The sequence below is a fragment of the Rhinatrema bivittatum genome, chromosome 2, assembly GCF_901001135.1.
Source record: "Rhinatrema bivittatum chromosome 2, aRhiBiv1.1, whole genome shotgun sequence".
In the NCBI taxonomy this organism is placed as follows: domain Eukaryota; kingdom Metazoa; phylum Chordata; class Amphibia; order Gymnophiona; family Rhinatrematidae; genus Rhinatrema; species Rhinatrema bivittatum.
In genome coordinates, this window is record NC_042616.1 from 423,335,667 (window position 1) to 423,359,563 (window position 23,897).

Sequence of the window (23,897 nt, forward strand, 5' to 3'; positions counted from 1 at the left end):
TGAAGAGCAGTGGGGAACAATATTGTAGCATTTACACAATCTCTTGCACTTTTATCCTTTTCAGGTAGTCTCCCAGATAAGAAGTTTGATACCGAGAAAAGAGGCATGAATCTGGGGGATTTCAATGAAATGATAAGGAAGGATCGATCTGGCTTTCGTCCTCCCAGTTCCAAAGATATGGGATCCACAGATAGTGGGCCTTATTTTGAGAAGGTGAGCAACTTTGAGCCAATTTTGAATTAACATCATCTTGATGTTACAATAGTGTTTTTCATTCAGACAGTTGGAGTACAGCATTTAAGAATCAGCCTCCTTCAGAGTAGATTGACCTGGCTATAAGTCTTGATATCTGATCTGCATGATAGCTTTAATTGTGAAGTGAGAAGAGGCATAGAAAATAATGACTGAGTTACAGTTGAATACAAAAAATATTTGTGTGGGAGTTCTGTTGATACCTAAATTTGGAGAGCAAAGGTCAAGTTATCACACTCATTGAAACATTTATTTCCTTTTAGTTCACTTCAGCATCTAACCTTTTAATTTCTGTTATAAATGGATCCAAGATTTTCTTCTTTTCATCATTTTCCTTGACAAAATATCAACAGATGTTTATTGTGCTTAACAAAACAAATAAAATCTATTGACTGCACCCCTCTATACTTTTCTTCCTTCAGTTAATTTTACCCTTGTTCTAATTGCTTCATGGAAAAAGTGAACTAGTCATCTAAGGAATGAAAAGTACAATGCCATAAATATGTTCAGATTTTTTAAATTAAATATAGTGATTTTTTTTCATTTGTAAGGCAAACTGTGATTGTTAAAACCCCAGGATAAGAAAGATAGGCTTTCTCACCACCCAAACAAGTATTTTTGTGTATCTAACTTGCACGTTCATGGATTCATATGTTTGGTTTTGTGTCATTCTCCAAGAGAAATATGGAGTCTCTCATGAGAATAAGTTGACAGAAATGTGTGCCCCACCAGGGCAGAAGTACTCACAACTAAGTTTTTGGTGGTCTTCGAGTGACAGTTTTTCCCTAAAATATTCAGTTGACGTTACCTAATTGTAATTCATGGTGGTCATATTTTGGGGGAAAGCAACATTATTCTGCAGCTTTTAAGAATATAATATGAATAGAATATCCTGCTACCAGGCAGTGCTTGGCTCTTTGCTGACCAGTTGCTTCTTGTACTTGCTTGCTGCTTCTCATTGTCTGACTTCTGTTTCATTAACAAATTCCTGCATCTTTGTTCTCATCTGCTTTCTTCAGGTCTTATAATATACAGTATGTATCTTTTAAAGAGTGGTCTTTTTCATCTTTATTTTTCAGCTATTTGCTTCATCTTCCTAACTTGACTAATTTGGGCCTTCTTAACTTGCCTAATTTGTATTATAGTACATCAATCCTACTTTTATTTTCTCATTGTTTTTCATTGATATTTCAAAATTTCTTTGTCTTGATTTGGTTTTGTTCAAACCAATATCACTTATGAGCAAATGACTTGAAAACCTTTCAATTCAGAAAGTTGTCCCTTACCAAAACAGATAAAATCTATTGACTGCACCCCTCTATACTTTTCTTCCTTCTATCTGCTTTTGCTGCATGGAAGATGGCTGACTTTGCTGGATGCACCCCTAGCTTAGGGAATTTCTTTTGAGTTGTCAAATCCTACCAGGAAAGGCATATTACCTGCCTTGTAGAAAATAAATAATTTTGCTTCTTGCTTGTCACAAAGACTGTAGACTCCGGGAAGAGATTTGCTGACATTTTGGTTAAATTGCTAATCCTCAACTCACTGTTAAAGCCACCAGGCCTGAAGTTGAGAGGACGTGTCAGAGACCATACTGTTAGAGAATGATGTTGCGGTTTTCCTAAGCTGGCTTTCATTGATGTAAAAGGCTATAATTTAGACATCAGTTCACACAGGGTCATCTTGTCAAGATTGTGTGACCTTTTGATATTCCATGGATTATAGGATAAAATCTGTTCTGCTCTCTCCCATTCCCCCTTTTCTCAGCCTATTTTCTTCAATACAGCCATTATGAAGGTTAATTTACATGTGTATTGCCATCAAAATTCATCAACTTTATCTTTGGAAAGAGGATTTCTTACCTTTAGTATTTGTACTGATTATAGTTATACAACTCTCTTCCATTTTTGGCATTTGTCTGATTTTTGCACTCTTGTCTTGTAGCTTTCAGAGAACTGAAGCAGTTGGTCTGTTTAACTTTAAAAAAAAACAAAACAAAAAACTGCTATACAACCAAAAAAGGAAGAAAATCCAAGAAATCATGTGTCAAAAAGAATACAGTAGCAAAATAAAAAGTTTATTAAAAAAAAAAAAGCAAAAGATATCACTCGGAGCAAAAAAATGAAAACTATGAAAAATAACATTATTTTACTTAATGCTTTCTTAAAACAAATACTGTCTTATACCTTCTCCTTGAAGTGGAAAATATTGGCTGTTCATTAGACCTTTGGGTTCAAGTATTAATTTAATCTAGTCAATATTTCCTCCCTCGTGGTCAATATTTTCCACTGTTGCCTTATTGACAGTCATATCTTTCATAAACTTTGTTAGAGCAAATATTGGTTATAAGTATGTGAAGTCTTATCTACAGAAGTAGATTTTGCACACTATTAGCTAGCTATATTAAAACTTCTTTAAAAATTTACAGGCCTATAATGGTAATTTTATGTAAGTATATAGGTTTGTTTATATAGGGGCGGATTTTCAGAGCCCTGCTCGCGTAAATCCGCCCAAAACCGGGCGGATTTACGCGAGCAGGGCCCTGCGCGCCGGGAAGCCTATTTTACATAGGCCTACCGGCGCGCACAGAGCCCCGGGACTCGCGTAAGTCCCGGGGTTTTCGGAGGGGGCGTGTCGGGGGGCGTGTCGGGGGCGGGCCCGAACTGCGTGGCGTTTTCGGGGCGTGTCGGGAGCGTTCCGGGGGCGTGGCTACGGCCCGGGGCGGCCCGGGGGTGTGGCCGCACCCTCCGGACCCGCCCCCAGGTCGCGTCCCGGCGCGCAGGAGGCCCGCTGACGCGTGGGGATTTACGCCTCCCTCTGGGAGGCGTAAATCCCCCGACAAAGGTAAGGGGGGGGTTTAGACAGGGCCGGGCGGGTGGGTTAGGTAGGGGAAGGGAGGGGAAGGTGAGGGGAGGGCAAAGGAAAGTTCCCTCCGAGGCCGCTCCGATTTCGGAGCGGCCTTGGAGGGAACGGGGGTAGGCTGCGCGGCTCGGCGCGCGCCGGCTATACGAAATCGATAGCCTTGCGCGCGCCGATCCAGGATTTTAGCGGATACGCGCGGCTCCGCGCGTATCTACTAAAATCCAGCGTACTTTTGTTTGCGCCTGGAGCGCAAACAAAAGTAGGCTATTCGCACTCGTTTTAAAATCCGCCCCATAGCATGTACTTATGTGTATGTGTGTGTGTGTGTGTAAAGGTATACAAAAATACAATTTCTGGTCATGTACTTCTGTCGTCTCACAAATCTGAGCCTTGGATTCATACTGTCTTTGTGCAGGGTCGGAGCAATGAAAAATGCAACATTTGCAGACTTTTTAGGATGCTTCACATTAACTGATTATGGTGCTACCACACTTCAGTTTCTTTTTAGTTCCAACAGAATCGTGGTATGTTTCCTGCTCTTCTCTGGTTTAAGAGTTAGAGTTTAGTTTCTGCAGAGATTTGGATTCATGATGCGGAGAGAAATCAGGCCATGGAATGTCATGGACTGCCACTATAGCTTCTCTTTGGTTGATAATTCTTATTGCTGCAAATGACTATGTCTCTCTGAAAAGCTGTTTAATCTCAGGACTGCATTTTTGAAGGTATGTGCTTGGGTGTGCAATTATTTGCCACTGTGTTCCCCAAAACTGCAAATAAAAGCTTCTGGATCAGGTTGACTGAGTAGTAACTGTTGGGTTCTACAGGTTTTAATTGTTGAGCCAGTGGTATAACAGATTAGGTAATTTCAGTCCTTGAATGAGTAAGCATAGTGGACCCCCTTGTGCTGTGGCGTGGTTGATGCAGCCCACACTGGCAGCTGGAGAACATGCCCTGGACTGGGACTAGACTGGAACTTCACCTATATGAACCCCATTCCCCCGCAGGTTGAGCCTTTGAGTTCCAGGGGTTGGCAGGTCATAGGCAATCGTCCCACAGTGCATATATATAGAGAGAGTCCAGGGCAAGCCAAGATCTGGAAGGGCTGCGGTGAGACAGTTACCAGGAGCTAGTTAGAGGTCGAGGCAGGTAAGAGGGAAATACTGACCCAAAGCACAGGTCAGTGGCAGGCAAGAGAAAAGTCCGGGTACAAGGCAGAGGTCAGTGACAGATGTCGGGCAAGTTGGTGGTCCAAGGTTGATGTCAGAGCTGAATAGACTGGAGAAGTACTGGGAAGAAGGAAAGCCAAGGACAAGGTGGACTGGGCTGGGCAAGAGAGGCTAGACCAGGCAGGCTAGAACCATAGCAGGATCAAGAACCAAAATAGGAACAAAACGCATTACAACCGAGCAGGAAGGCCTGTTGTCTAGGCAATCCTATATAATACAGCTGAGCTTTTAATACCTAGCCAAGTGATGTTCTCGCTATGCACAGACAGCTGGGTTTCCTGCTGCAGGGTCTTCAAAAGGCACCACATCATGTCACGTGCCATGGGGAGGCCAGGAAACAGCATTGCTGATGGTGTCATGGCGTTACTGCCTCTTCGGAGGCCATTGGCCTAGGGTGAGTGCTGCTAATCATGAGACAACACTGAGCGGCGAACATTACAGTACACCACCCCCCCTTGTAAGCCCCTTCCCAAGGCCTCTAGGCTTGAGCTTCTGGGGGAACCAATGATAGAAGTCCTGTACCATATGAGGGACTTGAGGATTGGTTGCAGGTTCACATGAGCTTTCTTCTGGCCTGAAGGTTTTCCAGGAAATCAGATATTCCAGATAATAACTGTCTCTTAGAGTCTAGGATATCCTGGTCCTCAAATTCACTATCTGTTTCAGAGATTGCATCTGTTGGGCTTGGAGGGTGACGAGAAGGCCATGAGAGTAGTAGAGGTTTTAAGAGATACATGGAACACGCTATCGATCTCCAGTATAGGTGAAAGTTTCAGCTGGTAGGCGAATGCCCCTGTCCTGCCACAGGATGTGAAATGGTCCAATAAACCTTGGTGCATGCTTGATTTATGGCATCTTGAGATGCAGATTTCGGGTGCTTAGCAGCACCAACTCTCCTGGTTTGAACTAAGGTATAGGCCGGTGTCTTATCAGCTTGTTTCTTAAATCGATCTGCCGCTGCAATGAGCAGTTGATGTGTTCTATGCCATAGATCCTTGAGATTGCTGCTCATATTAGCTACTAGGCAGGAAACAGAGAGGTACTGGAAGGAGGACCCGAGGATAGAACCCAAAGACCATCTGGAAAAGAGAGGCTTCCATAGAACTCCCTACATGGCTATTGTGGCAGAACTCCACCAGGGGCGAAGGGAAACCCAATCATCTTGGCACTCGTTGATGTAGGCCCTTAGAAAACGTTTGAGAATTTGATTGACCCTTTCCATTTGCCCATTAACTTTGCAGATGGTAGGCAGAAGTGAAATCCAAGGTAATGTCAAACTTCTTACACAAACTTTACTAGAAGCAGGCAGTGAATTGTACCCCTCGGTCTGAAAGGATTTAAGAAGGCACTCCATGTAAACAAAAGACATGTTGCACAAAGAGACAAGCCAACTCTGATGCAGACTATAGTCCGGGAAGGGGCATGATATGAGCCATCTTGGAAAAGCAGTCCAGCACTAACCATGTAGTGGTGTGGCCATTTGAGAGGGGAAGGTTAGTAATAGTAGCCAAGTGGGTCCAGGGTTCCTTGGGAGCTGGCAATGGCCATAATAGCCCACAAGGGTGAGCTCAAGAGCTCTTATGCCTTGCATAGGTGGGGCAAGACTCCGCATAGCAATTCACATCTTGCTTCATTTGAGGCCACCTGTAGAGACAGTTGATAAGCTCCAGGGTATAAGTAGTCCCAGGATGTCCTGCCAGACGGGAATCATGAGCCCATTTTAATACTCTTTCTCTGAGTCATTTAGGGTATGGCAGTGGCATCCACAATTCTTGCTGGGTCTATGATGATGTGAGGAGCTTCTGGGGGTATCTTCACTCTCAAATGATAGTGTCCGCTCGTTGATTCTCTTCTGCAGGATGATAGCATAATTTAAAAGCAAAGCAATTGAAAAGCAATGACCAACAAGTTTGTCGAGGGTTCAACCGTTGAGCCTGTGACAAGATTCTAGATTCTTGTGATCCATATATATAGTGATCCGATGTGAGGCTCTTTCTAATAGATTATGCCATTCTTATAATGCCAGCTTAATTGTCAGTAGCTTACGATCCCCGGTGGTGTAGTTTTTCTGTCTGGTGAAAAGTTTTTAGAAAAGTAACAGCGTGGAAAAAGTCCCGTGTTCATTATGTTGGGTGAAGACAGTTCCTACCCCAGTGGCAGAAGTATCTACCTTTAGAACAAAGGATTTTGATAGGTCCAGATAATGAAGGCAATGTTTCTTAAGAAATTCTTGTTTAAGATACTTGAAGGTCTGGATGGCCTCTTCTGGCTAATGCCTGGTGTCTGCAGTGAGAAGAGCGGCCAGCAAAGAATATCCAGGTATAAACTGTCTATAATAATTGCCAAAGCTCAGCAAGCATTGTAAAGCCTTAAGTCCCACAGGTTAGGGCCAGTCCAGGATGGCTTTCCACTTTTCAGGATCCATGCAGAACCTGTGCCAGGAAGGGTAATTCTTTTTGTTTAAAAATACATTTTTCTAGTTTAGCATAAAGATGGTGCTCTTTAAGCCTCTGTAAACATGCTTTACTTGCCGCCAGTGTTGAGCCAGGGATTTGAGAGAAGTTGAGTATATCAAGGTACACTACCACATGAGAGAAGAGAAGATCTCATTGACCATGCGTTGGAAGATATCAAGAGCATTAAATATGCCGAATGGCATCATCAAATATTCATAATGGCTGTCTCTGGTGTTGAAGGCAGTCTTCCATTTTTAACCCTCATGGATCTGTATAAAATTATGGGTCCTGCGCAGGTCAAGCCTGGTGAATATTTGTGGCCCTCAAAGGTGGTCAGATAGCTCCTTAATAAGGGGCAGCAGATAGTGGTTCTTCCTTGTGATAGCATTGAGTCCCCTGTGATTGATGCAGGGTCTACGGGAACCATCCATTTTTCCCCACAAATAGGAAACCTGCACCTGCTGGGGATGAGGGTCAGATGAGGCATCTGTCTAAATTTTCCTGGATATATTTTGAATGGCTTATGTCTCAGTTTCTGACAAAGGGTAAACCTGTCCTCTTGTGAAGAGGGGGGTGGGGCATTTTTCCAAGTAGAAGATGAATCTGACAATCATAAAGACCTATGAGGAGGCAACTTCTCAGCCTGCTGCTTACTGAAGACATTGAAGGCTGCATATTAGGGCAGCAAACCTGGAAGACCTGGAGAAGCCCAAGTTTTAGGGTAACTCCTGACGGGACAGGTGCTAGGCAATTTTGTGTACAAGACAGACTCCAGCAAGTGATTTGCAGTGTAGGGCAACCTAAGGATAACAAGGTTAACTGCTTTGGGCAGCACATAAAAGGTAATACATTCATTGTAAAGAAGGCCTGTCTGCATCTTAAGTGGGGCAATAACCAATATCAGGTGATCAGGCAGTAGGTCTCTGTAAACTGAAGAGATTGTGAGAGCTTTAGCTAGAGTGGTTGTGGGCAGATTGTTGTCGTATTAGTGTCTCTTCGATAAAGTTTCCTCCTTCTCTGGAGACTAGGAAGTCCTGTATATATCATGGTATCTCCAAAGGCTAGACAGATGGGAACCACCAATTGTGGAGAGGAAGGAGTCCGGCCTAGGATTTTGCCTCTGACCAACCCTAGGTGTATGACTTCTCGGGACAAAATTGGCGAAGTGCCCCAGTCCGGTGCACTATGTACAGAGGTTCAGCTATTTTCGCTTACATTTTGCCTCTTCAGGAATCTTAAAGCGACCCAGCTGCATGGGTACCTCCACTGGGGTGGTCTGCATCAAGCTGGGCGAGGATGACATGGAATGCTAGGAATAAGGTCCTGCATGACAGGATATTCTGCTTTCTTGTGCTCACTCTTGGAACCTAAGGTCCACCCTAATAGCTATGACTATCAGGCCCTCCAGCATGGGGGATATCCCGGCCTGCTAGTTCATCTTTAATTCGCCCTGACAATCCTTGCCAAAAAATAACCATCTGGCTATCTTCTGCCCAGCTAAGGCTCAGAGCTGAATGGCATATTTGCCTGTAGTGTGAGTCCCTTGACAGATTTTCAATAGTTCCATAGTGGCAGAGGGAGCACGGCTTGGTTAATCAAACACCAACCAGAATTGTTGTAGAAAGAGATCCAAGTTCTGAAGTATTGGATCTTCTTTCTTTCACAGGCAAGAGTAGATCTACCCAAAAGGGACAATATGTATGCCACCTTTGAGCGATCACTAGGAAAAAGAGCCACCTGAAGCGCAAAGTGCATTCTACACTGGTTATAAAGCTCCTGCACTTTCTGGGGGGGAGGTGATGGAAGCTGTGGCAGGGGTCGAACAGGCCCCAGGTGAAGGCAAGGTTGCAAGAAAGGCGACCAGAAACAGTGACAGCAGCTATCTGTGCATCGCGTCTGTCCGTACTGCCATCCTCTCAAGTAGACTGGTCACTTGGTTTAGCACATCCTGTTCCTGGAATCGCTGGGCTATACCAGGTGTAGCCTGAAGCGCAGATGAGTTCACTGGGTCCATGGCCTCAGCAACCTGTAAGGATAGGGAATCCTTGTGCTGCGGTATAGTTGATGAAGCTTAGTAGGCAAACTTACTAGGTGCATGCTGGCAGCTGCCGACATGCTCTGGACTGGGACTAGACTTGGAGCTTCACATATACCAGCCCTGTCCCCTGCGGGTTGAGCCTTTGGGTTCCAGGGGCCGGCAAGACTTAGGCAAGGGTCCCACAGGGTGTATAAAGAAAGTGAGTCTGGGGCAAGGCCAAGGTCTGGTCAGGCTGTGGTGAGACAGTTACCAGGAGCTAGCTGGATGTCAAGGCAGGTGGCAAGCCAGGCATAGACAGAGTTCATAGCTGAGGGTCAGAGGCAGGCAGCAGGCAAGAGAATAGTCTAGGTCTGAGGAAGAGGTCAGTGGTAAGTGGCATCCTGGAGTGAGTGCTGCCAATCACAGGATGACCCTGCGATCAGTAAATGTTAGAGTGCCACAAACATGTTTAGTTTTCAGGATATCCACAATAAACATGCATGATACGTTTGCATTAACTGCCATCATTGTATGCAAATGTGTGTGATTCATATTCATTGTGGATATCCTGAAAAACAAACGTTTGTGGCACTTGAGGACCGGAGTTGCCTACCCTTGCGATCTAACATCTGTGGTTGATTTAATAGTCTCCAATCGGGATGCTAAATATTGTCATACAACATATGAGATCTAATTTATTAGATGTAATGCAGCTTTCTTCCTCCAGCTTTTGTGATATAAACCATGCATGTCCTTTTAAGATCACCAATGTATATACTACCAAGTGTTAAGTGGGATCAACAATTGTGTTCCCATCACTTGAGCACCCAGCAATCTGTGCTAGTGATTTCAGTAGCATCATGCTGACTCTGAAGTATATGATGATGAATAGTGGGTGGAGTAAGCAGCTAATAACAATCTAGCATTGATCTGTGATGCAAAAGGCACATTTCATTCTTCCCAGTTTTCTCCTGACCTTTCCTGGGTCACTTGAGTGGAAAACCACCCAAACCCGATTGTGTTGGATAACATTTCTCATAGCCGTCATGGGCCATCAGTCCTCCATATCAGACTTACTACTAGTACTTAACATTTTTGTAGCGCTACACAACATACGCAGTACTGTAGAAACATACAAAGACAGTCCCTGCTCAGTAGACCTTGTAATCTAATAAGACAAACATATAGGACAAGAGACTTGGGTCTTTCATAAAGCAAGACAATGGTTAAAAAAAAAAAAAAAAAAAAAAAATCACATGGTGAAGTGAGAGGGGAGAGATGTGACTCTTCTCTCTCTGAGGAGAAGTCCATTACCTGCTATTAAGTTCACTTAGAGAATAGCCACCTCCATTAGCAATGGTAACATGGAATAGACTTAGTTTTTGGGTACTTGCCAGATTGGCCACTGTTGGAAACAGGATGCTGGGCTTGATGGACCCTTAGTCTGACCCAGTATGGCATTTTCTTATGTTCTTATGTTCTCAATCCATCTCCCATCTGACTAAAATCACTGGGGGGGGGGGGGGAGTACTTTATGAGGCAAGTGAAGGCAACAGCAACCACTTTTTTTTTTTTTTTTTTTAAATCTGGGTATGTCTGCTCTGCTGGCAAAAAAAGAAAAAGTGAATCCTAAATTGGAAGAACCTAAAATGGGGAATTGACGTGCTAACGTGGAACAGAAAGTAATAAGACAGTGGCGATCTCTGAAGTTAAGACTGTGATAATAGAAGCCATAGAGCTCAAATTGAAAAAAATCTTTAAGTTGGAAGACATTTCAGCAGCAGTAAATGGATTTGAGTGCCGCTTTGTCAAGATTGAACAGTGTGTGTCCGATGCACAAGATGGCCTACAGGAAACGCAGACAGAGGTAACTGAGCTTAAAAGTGGCCTTAAACAAGAGGAGTAGATAGAAGATCTAGAAAACAGATCTCACCGCAATAACTTACGTTTTATCTGCTTGCTGGAGTCATTGGGAGAGAGGAAGTTGATGTTTTGTTTGGGGTTTTTTTGGGGGAAACCTGGTTGCCCCAAGAACAAAGCCTCTTAAAGATGCATGGAAACTGCATGAGAGAACATGGACAGTCCATAGGTAGCTAACTTGGCTGCTTAACTTTTCCCATAAATTGGAAGTCTTGCAATCACTCCACGCAGGAAAACAGCTTAACTATGAAGGGAATAAATTACCTGTCTTTCAGGACTATTCCACGAAATTGTCAGCTCAGTGCCAAGAATTCACACCCATTCACTGGGCATTCACTTGGCCTTGTTATATTCAGCTAATGGCTTAGTGAGGGGGGAGAGCCAGGGGTGCTGGAGAGCCCATCCTGCCTGACGGCAAATGAAGAGGAGGCTCGCAGCCACCTAGAGCAGGCATGTGCGCCAGTAATAGTAAGCCGAGACATTCCGTAGCAGAGGGGAAAGTGCATGCAACTGTCGGTAGACCTGATCCCTCAGGCGGCCCCACTCTCCCTGGTGGCCGAAAAACGTGGAGAGGTTGTGCAGCCGCCAGTAGACCTCATCCAACGGTGACTGAGCAGAGGACATTCTTCCCCTTGACTGTGCAGGCCCACTGTATTAGAATTCGCAAGAGTAGCATTTTCTCTATGCTGATCTCGCCAGCATGGAGGAAGTGCTAACCCTGCAAACTTTTAATATTGTGGGGCCTGCACAGAGGAGGCAGAACCAGTGATGAGTGACCAGCTCCTCCCCAACAGCCACACAGTGGCGATGATAGCAGCAGAGGAGAAAGAGAGGCTCTGAGGCTGCCAGCAAAACAGAGGCCTGCCTTCGGAATGTGAATGAATGGGAGCTTGTGTATGTGTGAATGAATTGGTGCCTGCCTTGGGGGTCTGTGTGTGTGTATGAGAATAAATGGATGCCTGCCTAGGGAGGGGTCTGTCTGTGTGGGAATGAATGGGTGTCTGCCTTGGGGTTTGTGTGGGTGAGAGCCTGTGTGTATGTGGGAATCTGGGGAAGTAAGAACTTTTGTGGGATGGAGGAGAGGGTCTTAGAGCCTGTGTTTGAGTGTATGGATGTATGACAGTATATATGTGCAAGAGAATGAACATGCAAGTGTGTGAGAGAGAGGATAAAGTTTGTGTACTCCTAGTCCCCTAATCCTCGACACTCTGTGTGACTGGAAATCGAGTTCCCAGGTATGGATAGCAGGGGCTTATTAGTTAATTAAAAAATGGTGACAAGGAGGTCACGTGATGCAGTGCAGGGGAAAGCCGTGATTTTTTCCCTCGCAGCGCCGACCCTCCTGCATCCAGCCTCATCCACGGCTATTTTGGCTTAAATTCAATCCAGGACCTTGGGGAACCTGTGCTGATCTCACGCCGAATCAGAGGAGCGCCATGGCGGCCCGTTTGAAACAAAAAGATAAGGAGAAGGACAAGCCGCGTGGCTCCGAAGTGCAGAGCAACATGGCGCCGGCCACCCCGCCCCCACCTACCAAAGCGGCGATCACTGAAATCAAGGCCGCAATATCAGAATTACTAGGTCCGGAGCTGAAGGGTATTTCCACTAAACTCACCGAGCTAGCCGCGGCGTTTGCGGGCTGCGAGGCCCGTTTTTTGACGTTGGAGCAGCGAGTCTCCGATCTTCAAGACGGCGCGCAAAACGTGGAGGCGGAGGTGACGGCCTTAAAACTGGTGGTGGCGAAGCAGGCAGAACGTCTGGAAGACCTGGAAAACCGGTCTCGCCGCTCAAATTTGCGTTTCCTGGGCCTCCCGGAGTCTATACCTGATCGAGAGCTTGTGACATTTTTGGAGGGCTGGCTCACCAAGGAATTGGGCCTTACCACGGCGCATGGGCCCCTGCGTGTTGAGAGGGCACACCGGCTGGGCCAAAGGAAGGAGTCGGATCCCAGGCCGCGCATCATAATCGCCAAGATTTTTAATTTTGTGCACAAAGGGGAAATTTTGCAGGCGACTCGGGCAGGTAAAACACTGATGTATGACAATAAAAAGATCATGGTGTTTCAGGATTTTTCGACCGCCCTGTCTGCGAAGCGCCGCGTTCTAGCCCCGGTATGCACTCAGCTTATTAACTTGGGATACCGTGCCACTTTGATATATCCGGCTAGGCTACGGGTGGTTACCCGAGAGGGAGTCCGGTGGTTCACGGAGCTCATGGAGGCGCAGGAGTTCGTGCGTACAATGGCCTCCAGAAGTCATCAGAGTTCCCCTCGTGCAAGTGAGGACCCAGATTGAGAGCAGCGGAGTGGCTAGCCATCGCAGTTTGGAGCCCTAACTGGCAGCATTTGGAGTTTTCCCTTCTTTTTTGGGAGTTTATTTCTTTCCCTACAGCTGGTGTCAGCGCGGGACTGGGCTGAGTTTTTTTTATCTGTGCCCAGGACTTTGTTGCAGCGGTTCCCCGTCTTGGACTCCTATACAGTTTTTCGGTTATTCTATCTGACACTAAGCCTATGCGAATGTCCATGTGCGGACCTCCCAGGGTCCATGTTCAGCATACATGGAGTGGATGAGGCTGGAATGCGTCGGGTAGGGGGGGGTGGGTGTTTGTATGCATGGTGGTGACTTCTTCTACTGTATGCATGTTGGGGTGGGGAGGTTTCGGGCACAGGGGGGGGGAAGGGGGGCAGGGGAGGGGGGGGAATTCATTTCAGATTCGGGGGGGGGGGGGTACCATGCACGTAGTTCGGGGAGTCAATTCTTGTCCTCTATTGGGATTGCTTTTACAGGAAGGTTTTAGCTGGGAGAACCTTCCTGTTTCTGACCTATGCTTACCTGTTGTACTGTTTATCCTCTTTTTAGGTCATGTCAGTTAGTGGATTAAGGTTCATATCCTGGAATGTCTGTGGCATAAATTCGCCTATTAAGACGTCAAAAATATTGAATCATCTTAAGAAAAAACAGGTGGACGTGGCATTTCTCCAGGAGACTCACTTGACAGATGTTGAGCATGCCAAGCTCCGCAGAGGTTGGGTGGGGGATGTGTATTATGCCTCGGCCTCATCCAAATCCGCAGGGGTAGCTATACTTTTTGGTAAACATGTGCCCTTCACCATAATCCGGGAATTGAAGGATCCACGGGGTCGCTACCTGATTCTAGTTGTTAAACTTTTCAATGTTTCAATCATACTTTGTAACGCCTATGCTCCAAATAATGACACGGTGGGATACCTGCGGGCCCTGCAGGGTCAGCTGCTGCCCTATCTTGATGATTTTGTTATCCTGGGAGGGGATTTTAATGCGATCCGTGATTTGCATTTAGATAAATCCAATAGTAGCCCAAGGGATCGGGTTGTCAGCGCCAGTTTGACGCAGCTTGAGCAGTCGATGCATCTTCTTGATGCGTGGCGCCTCTTACACCCAAGTGAGAGAGACTTCACACACGTATCTCGGGCCCACGCGACGTGGTCGCGTTTGGATTATTTCTTTATTAGTGATAAACATTTTACAAAGGTTAATGATGCATGTATTGGCGATATTCTTATTTCCGATCATGCTCCAATCTGGATGGATGTGCAGGTCTCCCCTTACGCTCCTACTCCACGGCAGTGGCGATATCCATATTTTTTGGCTGATGATATTCCTTTCCAGGAATATCTATGCTTGCGATGGCAGGATTACGCGACTCTTAATGAGGAACATAAATCTGACCCTGTGCTTTTTTGGTACGCCGCTAAGGCAGTGATACGAGGAGATATTATCTCCTTTGTAGCCCGTCGACGGAAAGCCCTAGATGCGAGTCTCCTCACTTTAAGTGCCCAGTTACAGAAGCTTAAACGGCGTCTAGCTCGTACTAGTATCCCAGAGGACAGGGAGGCCCATCGGGTATTACAAGGGAAAATTAACACTTTACTTCATCAAAGAGAAAAGAAAAGTCTGCTCTATTATCAATATCGGATGCATCGCTACAGTAATAAGTCGGGCAGGATGCTCCATAATTTAGTGAAGGCGTCTCGCTCCTCCAAGCACATCCCTGTAATCCGTTCAGAAACAGGAGTTATGCATACGGATGCTACGGCCATTCTCGCGCAGTTTCAGACCTTCTTCTCTCGCCTTTACACTAAGGGAGCTTGGAAGCCTGATGTCTGTACTCAATTTTGTGCAAAGCTGGATTTACCGGCTCTAACAGTGGCACAACAGGAGAAGCTAAATTTGCCCCTGGAACAGGAAGAAATCCATAAGGCCATCCAGCAGTCCAAGCGTTTTAAAGCGCCAGGACCGGATGGGTTCACGGCTGAGTTTTATCGTAGCCTAGTGGATCAGGTTAGCCCCGTCCTGGCTCGGACGTTTACCACCTTGGTCGCTCAGGGGCACTATCCTCATCATGTCAATCAGGCCCACATTACACTTATAGCCAAGCCGGGGAAGGATGCTACTTCCGTGACTTCTTACAGGCCTATCTCGCTCCTCAATGTTGACCAGAAGCTATTGGCCAAAATCCTGGCTGACCGCTTGGCGGAGGTACTTCCCTCCTTGATTGGGGAAAATCAGGTGGGCTTTGTAAGGAAGCGTTATGCGTTAACTGCTATCAGAAAGGTCCTGGCGGCCATGGAGATGAGTCAGATGATGGAAGAGCAATATCTTTTGGTCAATTTTGATGCAGACAAGGCCTTTGATCGTGTAGAATGGGGCTACCTCTTCTACATTCTGCGGGAGTTGGGCTTTGATGGCTGGTTCCTAGATGCCCTTCGCTTATTGTATCATGAGCCCACTGCGGTTATTGTAGCTAATAATGCTCATTCAGAGGTGTTTTCTATAACCCGAGGCACCAGACAAGGGTGCCCCCTGTCACCTTTGCTTTTTCTGCTACAGTTAGAGCCTTTATTACTGTCAATTCTTGACATAGGGCAGATACGGGGTATACGCATGCACCATGAAATTTTTAAATATGTTGCATTTGCTGATGATGTGATGCTCTTTTTATCTAGGCCCCAGCGCTCTTTACCTCCATTAATGCAGCTTTTTGCGGAATTTGGCAGTTTTGCGGGACTTCGCCTTAATCCTACTAAGTCAGAGGCTTTAGCCTTTCCGGATACCCTTAGAGAACGCTGGCAGGGTGATTTTCCATTAAAATGGGCTGCTGGTTCCCTCCGCTATTTGGGGGTGATCATTACCTCCCCTCTGACTGACCTTTACGTGGCAAATGTTAAGCCTTTGCTTCAGGTGACCCTGGATAGACTTCGCACTTGGCATGCCTTGCCTCTCTCCCTCTGTGGCCGTCTTAATTTGTTTAAGATGGTGCTTTTGCCAAAATGGCTCTTCCTTTTGCAAAATCTGCCTCTTTTGCTTAGTCGTCAAGATCTTAGATCCATTGACAAAGCCTTAAGGGTTTTTTTATGGAGGGGAGGCAAGGCGCGTATTTCATTGGTGGACCTTCGAGAGCGCTGGGGAGCGGGGGGATTGGGAGTTCCTGACTTGCGACTCTATAATCTGGCATGCAATCTCCGTATTTTAAGGGATTGGATGTTACATCAATCTTCCTTTATTCACATAACTGCGGAGTCGGCCTTGGTGGTGCCTTTTGCTCTTTCTTATGTTGTTCAAGCTCCTGCCCGGGAACTCCCTTTTGTGCTGCTTCATTCTTCCGTTGTCACCCCGATTCGAGCTACGTGGCGGCTAGTCACACAGCTGCTACGGACGCCTCGATTGTGTGTGCCCCTGCTACCTATTCAGGGGAATGGTGCTTTCCTTCCAGGCTCCCAGACCAAGGGGTTTCAAGACTGGCGAGCACAGGACCTTACTCGCATAGGGCAGGTTATCAATGATGATGGTCAGTTGCTCTCCTTTCCTGACCTGCGCTCAAGGTTTGGGTTGAATGTCTCTCATGTTTTCCCGTACCTCCAACTTAAGCATTATTTTCAGTCCTTACCGATGGACCCTGGCCCAGTGGAGGTCCTTACCTCCTTAGATAGGGTATTGCGGTTTAACGTCCAGAGGGCTCCCAAGGTATCCCACTATTACAAGATTTTACAAGGTGTCACGAGAATGGAGCCCTATGTATTACTGCTTGAACGTTGGAATAAAGATGGGATATTTGCTCTTACAATCCCCATATTAAAAGCAAGCTTTGGGCGAATTAACCTCATTACTATTAATATGTATTATAGAGAAATGCATTATAAGTTTCTGCGAAGGGCTTATATCTCTACCCAATTGGCTCATCGCGCCGGGTTGGTCCAGAGTGCAATTTGTAGTAAATGTCATGGAGCAATAGGGCATCTCTCCCACTCTTTCTGGGCTTGTCCTAAAGTCCGCCGCTTTTGGGGACGGGTTGCATCATATTTAATGGACCTTTTGGGGGTTAATCTGCCTATAACGCCACTACTGTTCCTTTTTGGCCATTTCCCACGCATTTCCTTGAAGCAGGGTCCCCGATATTTCATACACAAAGCTTGCTTGGTGGGGAAGAAGGTTATTTTATTGTACTGGCGGGATCCGGGTCCCCCCTCTTTTTGGACTTGGCGCAATCATTTACATCACTTGTTACGCATGGAGGAATTGGGCTCCCGAGTGGACCCACGCTCCCGCCGGAGATTCTTACTGATTTGGGACCCTTATTTGCAATCACTGTCTTCCCGGTCACGAAGTTTGGTTATCAACGATTGCTGAGGTTGTAGTGGAATCCACCTCTAGAAGATACATCTTGGCCTCTGGACGTCTCGAAGGAAGCTGCGTGCATGGACACTGACTTTGGACATTTATCTTTCATGGGGGGGGGGGGGGGGGGTTGGGGGGGGGATGGGGAGTTGTAGATTACTGTGGCGCTGTTGTTATTGCCTGGTCTGTGTAGAGGACAGTGTACCACCTCTCCAGACCTACTTTTTGGTTCTACATTTTGGTTATGTTCATAATAATAAAAACCGTTTGATACTAAAAATGGTGACAAAAAATTTTTCAGATACATCAGCGAAAAGAGAAAGGTCCAAAGTGGTATAGTGAAATTGAAAGGTGGTAATGATCAATGTGTGGAGAGAGACGAAGAAATGGCAGAAATATTAAACGAATACTTCAGCTCTGTGTTCACTAAAGAAGACCCTGGAGAAGGACCATCTCTACACAACAAGAAACTGGAGAGAAGTGGAATGGATGAAAATCCTTTTACAGTAGAAAATGTGTGGGAAGAGCTAAAGAACCTGAAAGTGGACAAAGCCATGGGGCCTGATGGGATTCATCCAAGGATATTGAGGGAGCTCAGAGATGTTCTGGCAGCTCCGCTGTGTGACCTGTTCAATAGATCCCTAGAAACGGGAGTGGTGCCAAGTGATTGGAGAAGAGCGGTGGTGGTCCCGCTTCACAAGAGTGGGAACAGGGAGGAGGCTGGCAACTACAGACCGGTTAGCCTCATTTCGGTGGTGGGAAAAGTAATGGAGTCACTGCTGAAAGAGAGAATAGTGAACTATCTACAGTCCGGAGAATTGATGGACCAGAGGCAACATGGATTCACCAGGGGAAGATCCTGTCAGACAAATCTGATTAACTTTTTTGACTGGGTAACCAAGGAATTGGATCGAGGAAGAGCGCTTGATATCATATACTTGGATTTCAGCAAAGCTTTTCATACGGTTCCGCACAGGAGACTGGTGAATAAAACGAGAAGCCTAGGAGTGAGGGCCGAGGTGGTGACCTGGATTGCAAATTGGCTGACAGACAGAAGACAATGTGTGATGGTAAATGGAACCTTCTCTGAAGAGAGAGCGGTTTTAAGTGGTGTACCACAAGGATCGGTGTTGGGACCGGTCCTGTTCAATATCTTTGTGAGCGACATTGCGGACGGGATAGAAGGTAAGGTTTGTCTTTTTGCGGATGACACGAAGATCAGCAACAGAGTGGACACGCCGGAAGGAGTGGAGAGAATGAGACGGGATCTAAGGAAACTGGAAGAGTGGTCAAAGATATGGCAGCTCAGATTCAATGCCAAGAAGTGCAAAGTCATGCATATGGGGAGTGGAAATCCGAATGAACTGTATTCGATGGGGGGGGAAAAGCTGATGTGCACGGAGCAGGAGAGGGACCTTGGGGTGATAGTGTCTAATGATATGAAGTCTGCGAAACAATGCGACAAGGCAATAGCAAAAGCCAGAAGAATGCTGGGCTGCATAGAGAGAGGAATATCGAGTAAGAAAAGGGAAGTGATTATTCCCTTGTACAGGTCCTTGGTGAGGCCTCACCTGGAGTACTGTGTTCAGTTCTGGAGACCGTATCTACAAAAAGACAAAGACAAGATGGAAGCGGTACAGAGAAGGGCGACCAGGAAGGTGGAGGATCTTCATCGCATGACGTACGAGGAGAGATTGAAGAATCTAAATATGTACACCCTGGAGGAAAGGAGGAGCAGAGGTGATATGATACAGACTTTCAGATACTTGAAAGGTTTTAATGATCCAAAGACAACGACAAACCTGTTCCGTAGGAAAAAAATCAGCAGAACCAGGGGTCACGATTTGAAGCTCCAGGGAGGAAGATTCAGAACCGATGTCAGGAAGTATTTCTTCACGGAGAGGGTGGTGGACGCCTGGAATGCCCTTCCGGAGGATGTGGTGAAGACCAGAACTGTGAAGGACTTCAAAGGGGCGTGGGATAAACACTGTGGATCCATAAAGTCAAGAGGCCGCCAATGAAGAGTGGGTGACTCGCCAGAATGACAGCTACTGCCTGGAGACAATACCCTTATTCAATAAACATACACATGCTTACTGTGACTCCAACATCGCTCTAAGCTTCAACAGCAAGAGGAAATGTGGAAAAATGGATTTACACTCACAAAGAGGGGAGTAGCTGGCTTGTTACAGCGGTTACTACCCCAAACCAAATAAGCCTGATACTTCACCTTCAATGCATATACAGCATAGTTCTCTGCTTCAACGGCAGGGGAGAAGACTGATACATCACGCATTTCCAGCATAGCTCCCTGCTTCAACAGCAGGGGAGAAGAAAAACAACCAATAAGGACTGTATAACATAGTCTGGGTAAAACAAATAAGCATGGGTGTAGCTTGCTTATTGCGGCGGTTACTACCCCTACTACCCCTAACTAATCAAGCTAGATATTTCAATGGTGGGGGTGGAAGGGAAATAGAACCAAGAGCTAAGAGAAACAGATAAGTATGAGAGAAAAAATGTGTGAAGCTTGCTGGGCAGACTGGATGGGCCGTTTGGTCTTCTTCTGCCGTCATTTCTATGTTTCTATGTTTCTATATTGGGTGGTTAATATATGTGCTGTTTTGAAATATTTTATTGGTGCTTGGGAAATTTTTAAAAAATGTATGACTTTAATAGAAGTTCTATTTGTCATTAGTTTTTAAATATTCTTTTTAGTTAAAATTGATGCTTCGTTTCTTGATATTTTGTTTTGTTTTGTTTTTTGAGGAATGATGGCTCTGTTTTTCCATTGTTGCACTGTAGACAGTCTGGATCTTGGAGTTCAATTTCAGATTGTCTGCATATTTCTGATTCTAATTTGTGATCCTTTATTCTGTATTTGGTGAGGGTCTGTCTCTGCTCTGTGCGTGTAACCAAGGTGTGAGAGATTCTGCTAGCATGTGGTGTCAGTGAAGGGATCTATAGTAATCGGGTTTTAGTTTCCCCAGTAGGTGTATTAGTATTCTGGGACCCAGTGTAATATTTACGGTGCGCCTTTTTCACAAGTAAGGTTCTTGTTTGAGTCTTTGGTGTTACTATATGTTATGATAGGTTAGCTGTATAGGTTTTGAGTATTTTTTGCAGGGTTTTGTTAATTCTCAGTGTCTGGCAGTGGAAGGAGTTTGTGCTGCTCTTACTGTGAGATGCCTGTCTAGATGTGGTGTAGTAGCTGCTTCTCTTTGTGCTTTGTGTATATCTGATTGCTCCTTTCAGCAACCTGAAGAGAATCCAAACTGGAATTTTGAGCTTCTGGCTGACAGTGTGATTGCCTGCTATTTGGCAAATGATACAACAGCTGGTTGGTTGGTGAGAGACTTTAACATACATATATACATGATATAACTCAATTTTGGTAGGTGGGGGGCCCAACAAATTGTAGGGAGGGAAGGGGGGGGTCCATGGCTCAAAATGTTTGTTCACCCCTGGCCTAGAATGCCACCAGTGGTGGGGGCAGTGATAGCATGGTCTTTCCTTCCAGTCTGCACAACCCAGAAAAGGAAATGGTGGGTCTATGTGGGCGAGAAGGAAAGGCCATGCAGTCACAACTAGAAAAAAAGAACAGTGCATCCTCTGTGGCGTGGCAGGAAGAGGAAGTATCGGCCCTGGGGACTGAGTGGTATTGGACTAGAAGAGGAACAGCACACTGCTCCCCCTCCCCAATATACGCAGGAAACAGTGCGGCATCAGCCCTCGCAGCCTCAAGAAGAGGAGGTTGTCTACTGGACTTCTGCATCTGATGGGAGGACATGAATGTGTCTGGAGAGGGGGCAGGTACTGAGCATATCTGTATGTCTGTGTGAGAGCATGTCTGTGTGTGTGTGAGCATGTTCTGTGATTCATCATATGTGTATATTTGAGAGAGAAGAGAAGACACTGAGCAACAATTCCTCTCCTCTCCCCTGCTAATCCACAGCCATCTCGGGCATCTAAAAATCAAAAGATTCCAGGTATATGTACAGCAAGGGTTTTATCTTTTTTCTGTCGATAAGCAGGGCATTTAGCTAAGCATACTAGGTGATGTCATCCGTGATGTCACAAGGTGGAGCTACTCTCTTAGCTTGAAGAGCTTTGAAGTGCACATGACCTCTGGTTCCCGGACTCCTCGAGCTTCCCTTCTGTTTCAGTTTACCGTGGTACTACACGGACGTGTGGCTACTCTCACCCTGACAGGAAAATTAAAATCTCGAAAGAATTTGAAGAAAAGAAGATAAAAGATGCCAAAAAGCCCAGGATTCAAACATTGCTCTTGCGGTAAGATCATGTCGGTGACTGATGGGCATAGTTACTGCTATTTATGCCTCGGTCCCGACCATGATCAGGCCACGTGCAGAGACTGTGGAAAGATGTCCCCGCGGGCCAGAAGACAAAGAGCAAAGAAGATGGAGAGGCTGAGGCACTCATATGCCCCCTCTCCTGCTGATAAGCGATCGACGAAGTCTTTCCCGGGCACTCAAAAGCCCCGGTCTGAGACTCCTCTGTGCGCGCATTCGGCCTCAGTGGGTCATGCGCCGAAGAATGTGTCTGCATGCGTCATTAAAACCTGCATCGCTTCAAGCTTCTCTGCCTCGTACGATGCAATCGACGCATGCGTCGACACCATCAAAGACGTCGACTTCTACTACGCATCACGATGCATCCAAAAAGCCCACGACGCAATCCACTCATAAACACAGGAAACCTTCTCATCCACAACCTGAGAAGTCAGTTACAACATCTAAACCTCAAGTCAACATCAAAGTCGAACACCTCCATCTGAAGCACCATCTTCCTCTAGATCTGCTCTTCGACAGCCTACATCTCTGCCAGGAGATCATCACTCTCCTTCATCAATATTGTCTGATGATATAATTGACGAGCCACTGGGTAGCTGGGAGTCATCGCCAGATCTGGTTGCTCTTTCTAAATCAAAGAGGCCAAGATCTCCTCATTTATCCCTTCTTAAGATGCCAGCTAAACGGTCTAAGAAGTCTACCAGATTGCCTGCTAGCTGAAGAGACAATGTCTCAAATCTTACTATGCTGTTACACACCTTCTTTCAGGGTTTACCATCAGGCCCTAACCTGTTACCATTGGATCCTCAAGATCCTACGTCACCACAGGTTTCTCCTAATCCACCTCCACAACGATACAAGTCTCCTATATCTTCTATTCACACAATCTCACTGGATCTTTCTCCTTTATCATCTCTTGGAAGTTCAGTGGGTATCCCACCGGACCCTCCACAGGATCTTCCCCAGCCTACTTCTCTGCCAGAAGATCTAACTTACGCTAAATTCCTTGAAAAATTGGGTTTAGCGCTCAGTGTAGAAACTAGAAAACTTCCAGACCCACGATCTGAGGTTATGGGGATTCTCCAAATACTTGATGTCACGGCTGAAGCAACTGCTTTACCTCCTCATCAAATCTTGGAGGGCCTTATGGACAAGGCTTTGGATACTCCACACCTTCTCCTGCCGGTCTCTAAGAAGCTTGACCTAAAGTATAGAATGCAAAAAAAGCCTACTATTCGTCTATACAGGTTCCCCACAATTTGATAGTAGTGGAATCGGCTATGAAAAGAGCCAAGAAAAACAGGCTATATTCAAATACACCTCCAGGAAAGAACAACAAACTACTGGATGATTTTGCAAAAAAGATTTACCAAAACTCCATACTTAGTTCTCGCATTAACCATCATCAGTTTTGCATCATACAATATTTGTTCAATTGTACTCAACATTTGCAACCTTTGCTAACCGCTTCGCATGGGGATGCTGCACTGCCTCAGCCCTTCCTAGACCTACAGGAAGGTTTGCGTCATTTATTGCGGACAGCATACAAAGCATTTGGTACCTACGCAGGATCATCAGCGACTTCCATTTCCGCTAGACGTCTGGCAAGGCTCAGAGCCAGCAGTATACGAGAAGACGTGCATGACCAACTAACAAATTTACCATGCAGACCAGACAATCTCTTTGGTGAGAAACTCAGAGAGACTGTCTTTGATTAAAGAACAAAATATGGCTCTCCAGTCTTTAGCAGCACCTCTAGGTACGCCTTCAACATCTAGATGTTACTTCAGTCAATACAGAAAAAGTAGCTATTATTGCAGACCAATCCGCTACTATCAACCCTACCAATCTACTTATAGGCAGCAGCCTTTCCAACCGCAGAGACCTCAATCTCAAATGCAAGGAAAAAGACCACGGCAAAGAACCCAAAGACAACAGAAGCCGCAACCTTCTCAACAAAATCCTAAACAGTCTTTTTAAATCAACTTGCCACAACAGCAGTTCACGGGAGGGGGGGACTCTCTTTATTTCATTCCCAGTGGTCCAGAATCACCTCAGACCAATGAGTATTGAGCATCATATCGCAAGGATACTGACTACGTTTCCTTTCCTTTCCAACTCTTCCACATCTCATTACTTCCAAGACTCCTCAAATTCAAATCCCATCTCTCATGAAGGAAGTATCCATCCTCCTTCAA

General features: G+C 45.8%; 1 protein-coding gene across 1 annotated transcript in view; it reads left to right on the top strand.

The window, feature by feature from the left end:
- The window catches only part of TNRC6B (trinucleotide repeat containing adaptor 6B), an 877,462-nt gene that overhangs the window by 562,728 nt on the left and 290,837 nt on the right, over window positions 1-23,897 (top strand). Inside the window, exon 13 of the mRNA XM_029590231.1 lies at window positions 65-213. Within this exon, the coding sequence (XP_029446091.1) occupies window positions 65-213 (149 nt within the window). The remainder of the gene's footprint in view (window positions 1-64; window positions 214-23,897) is intronic.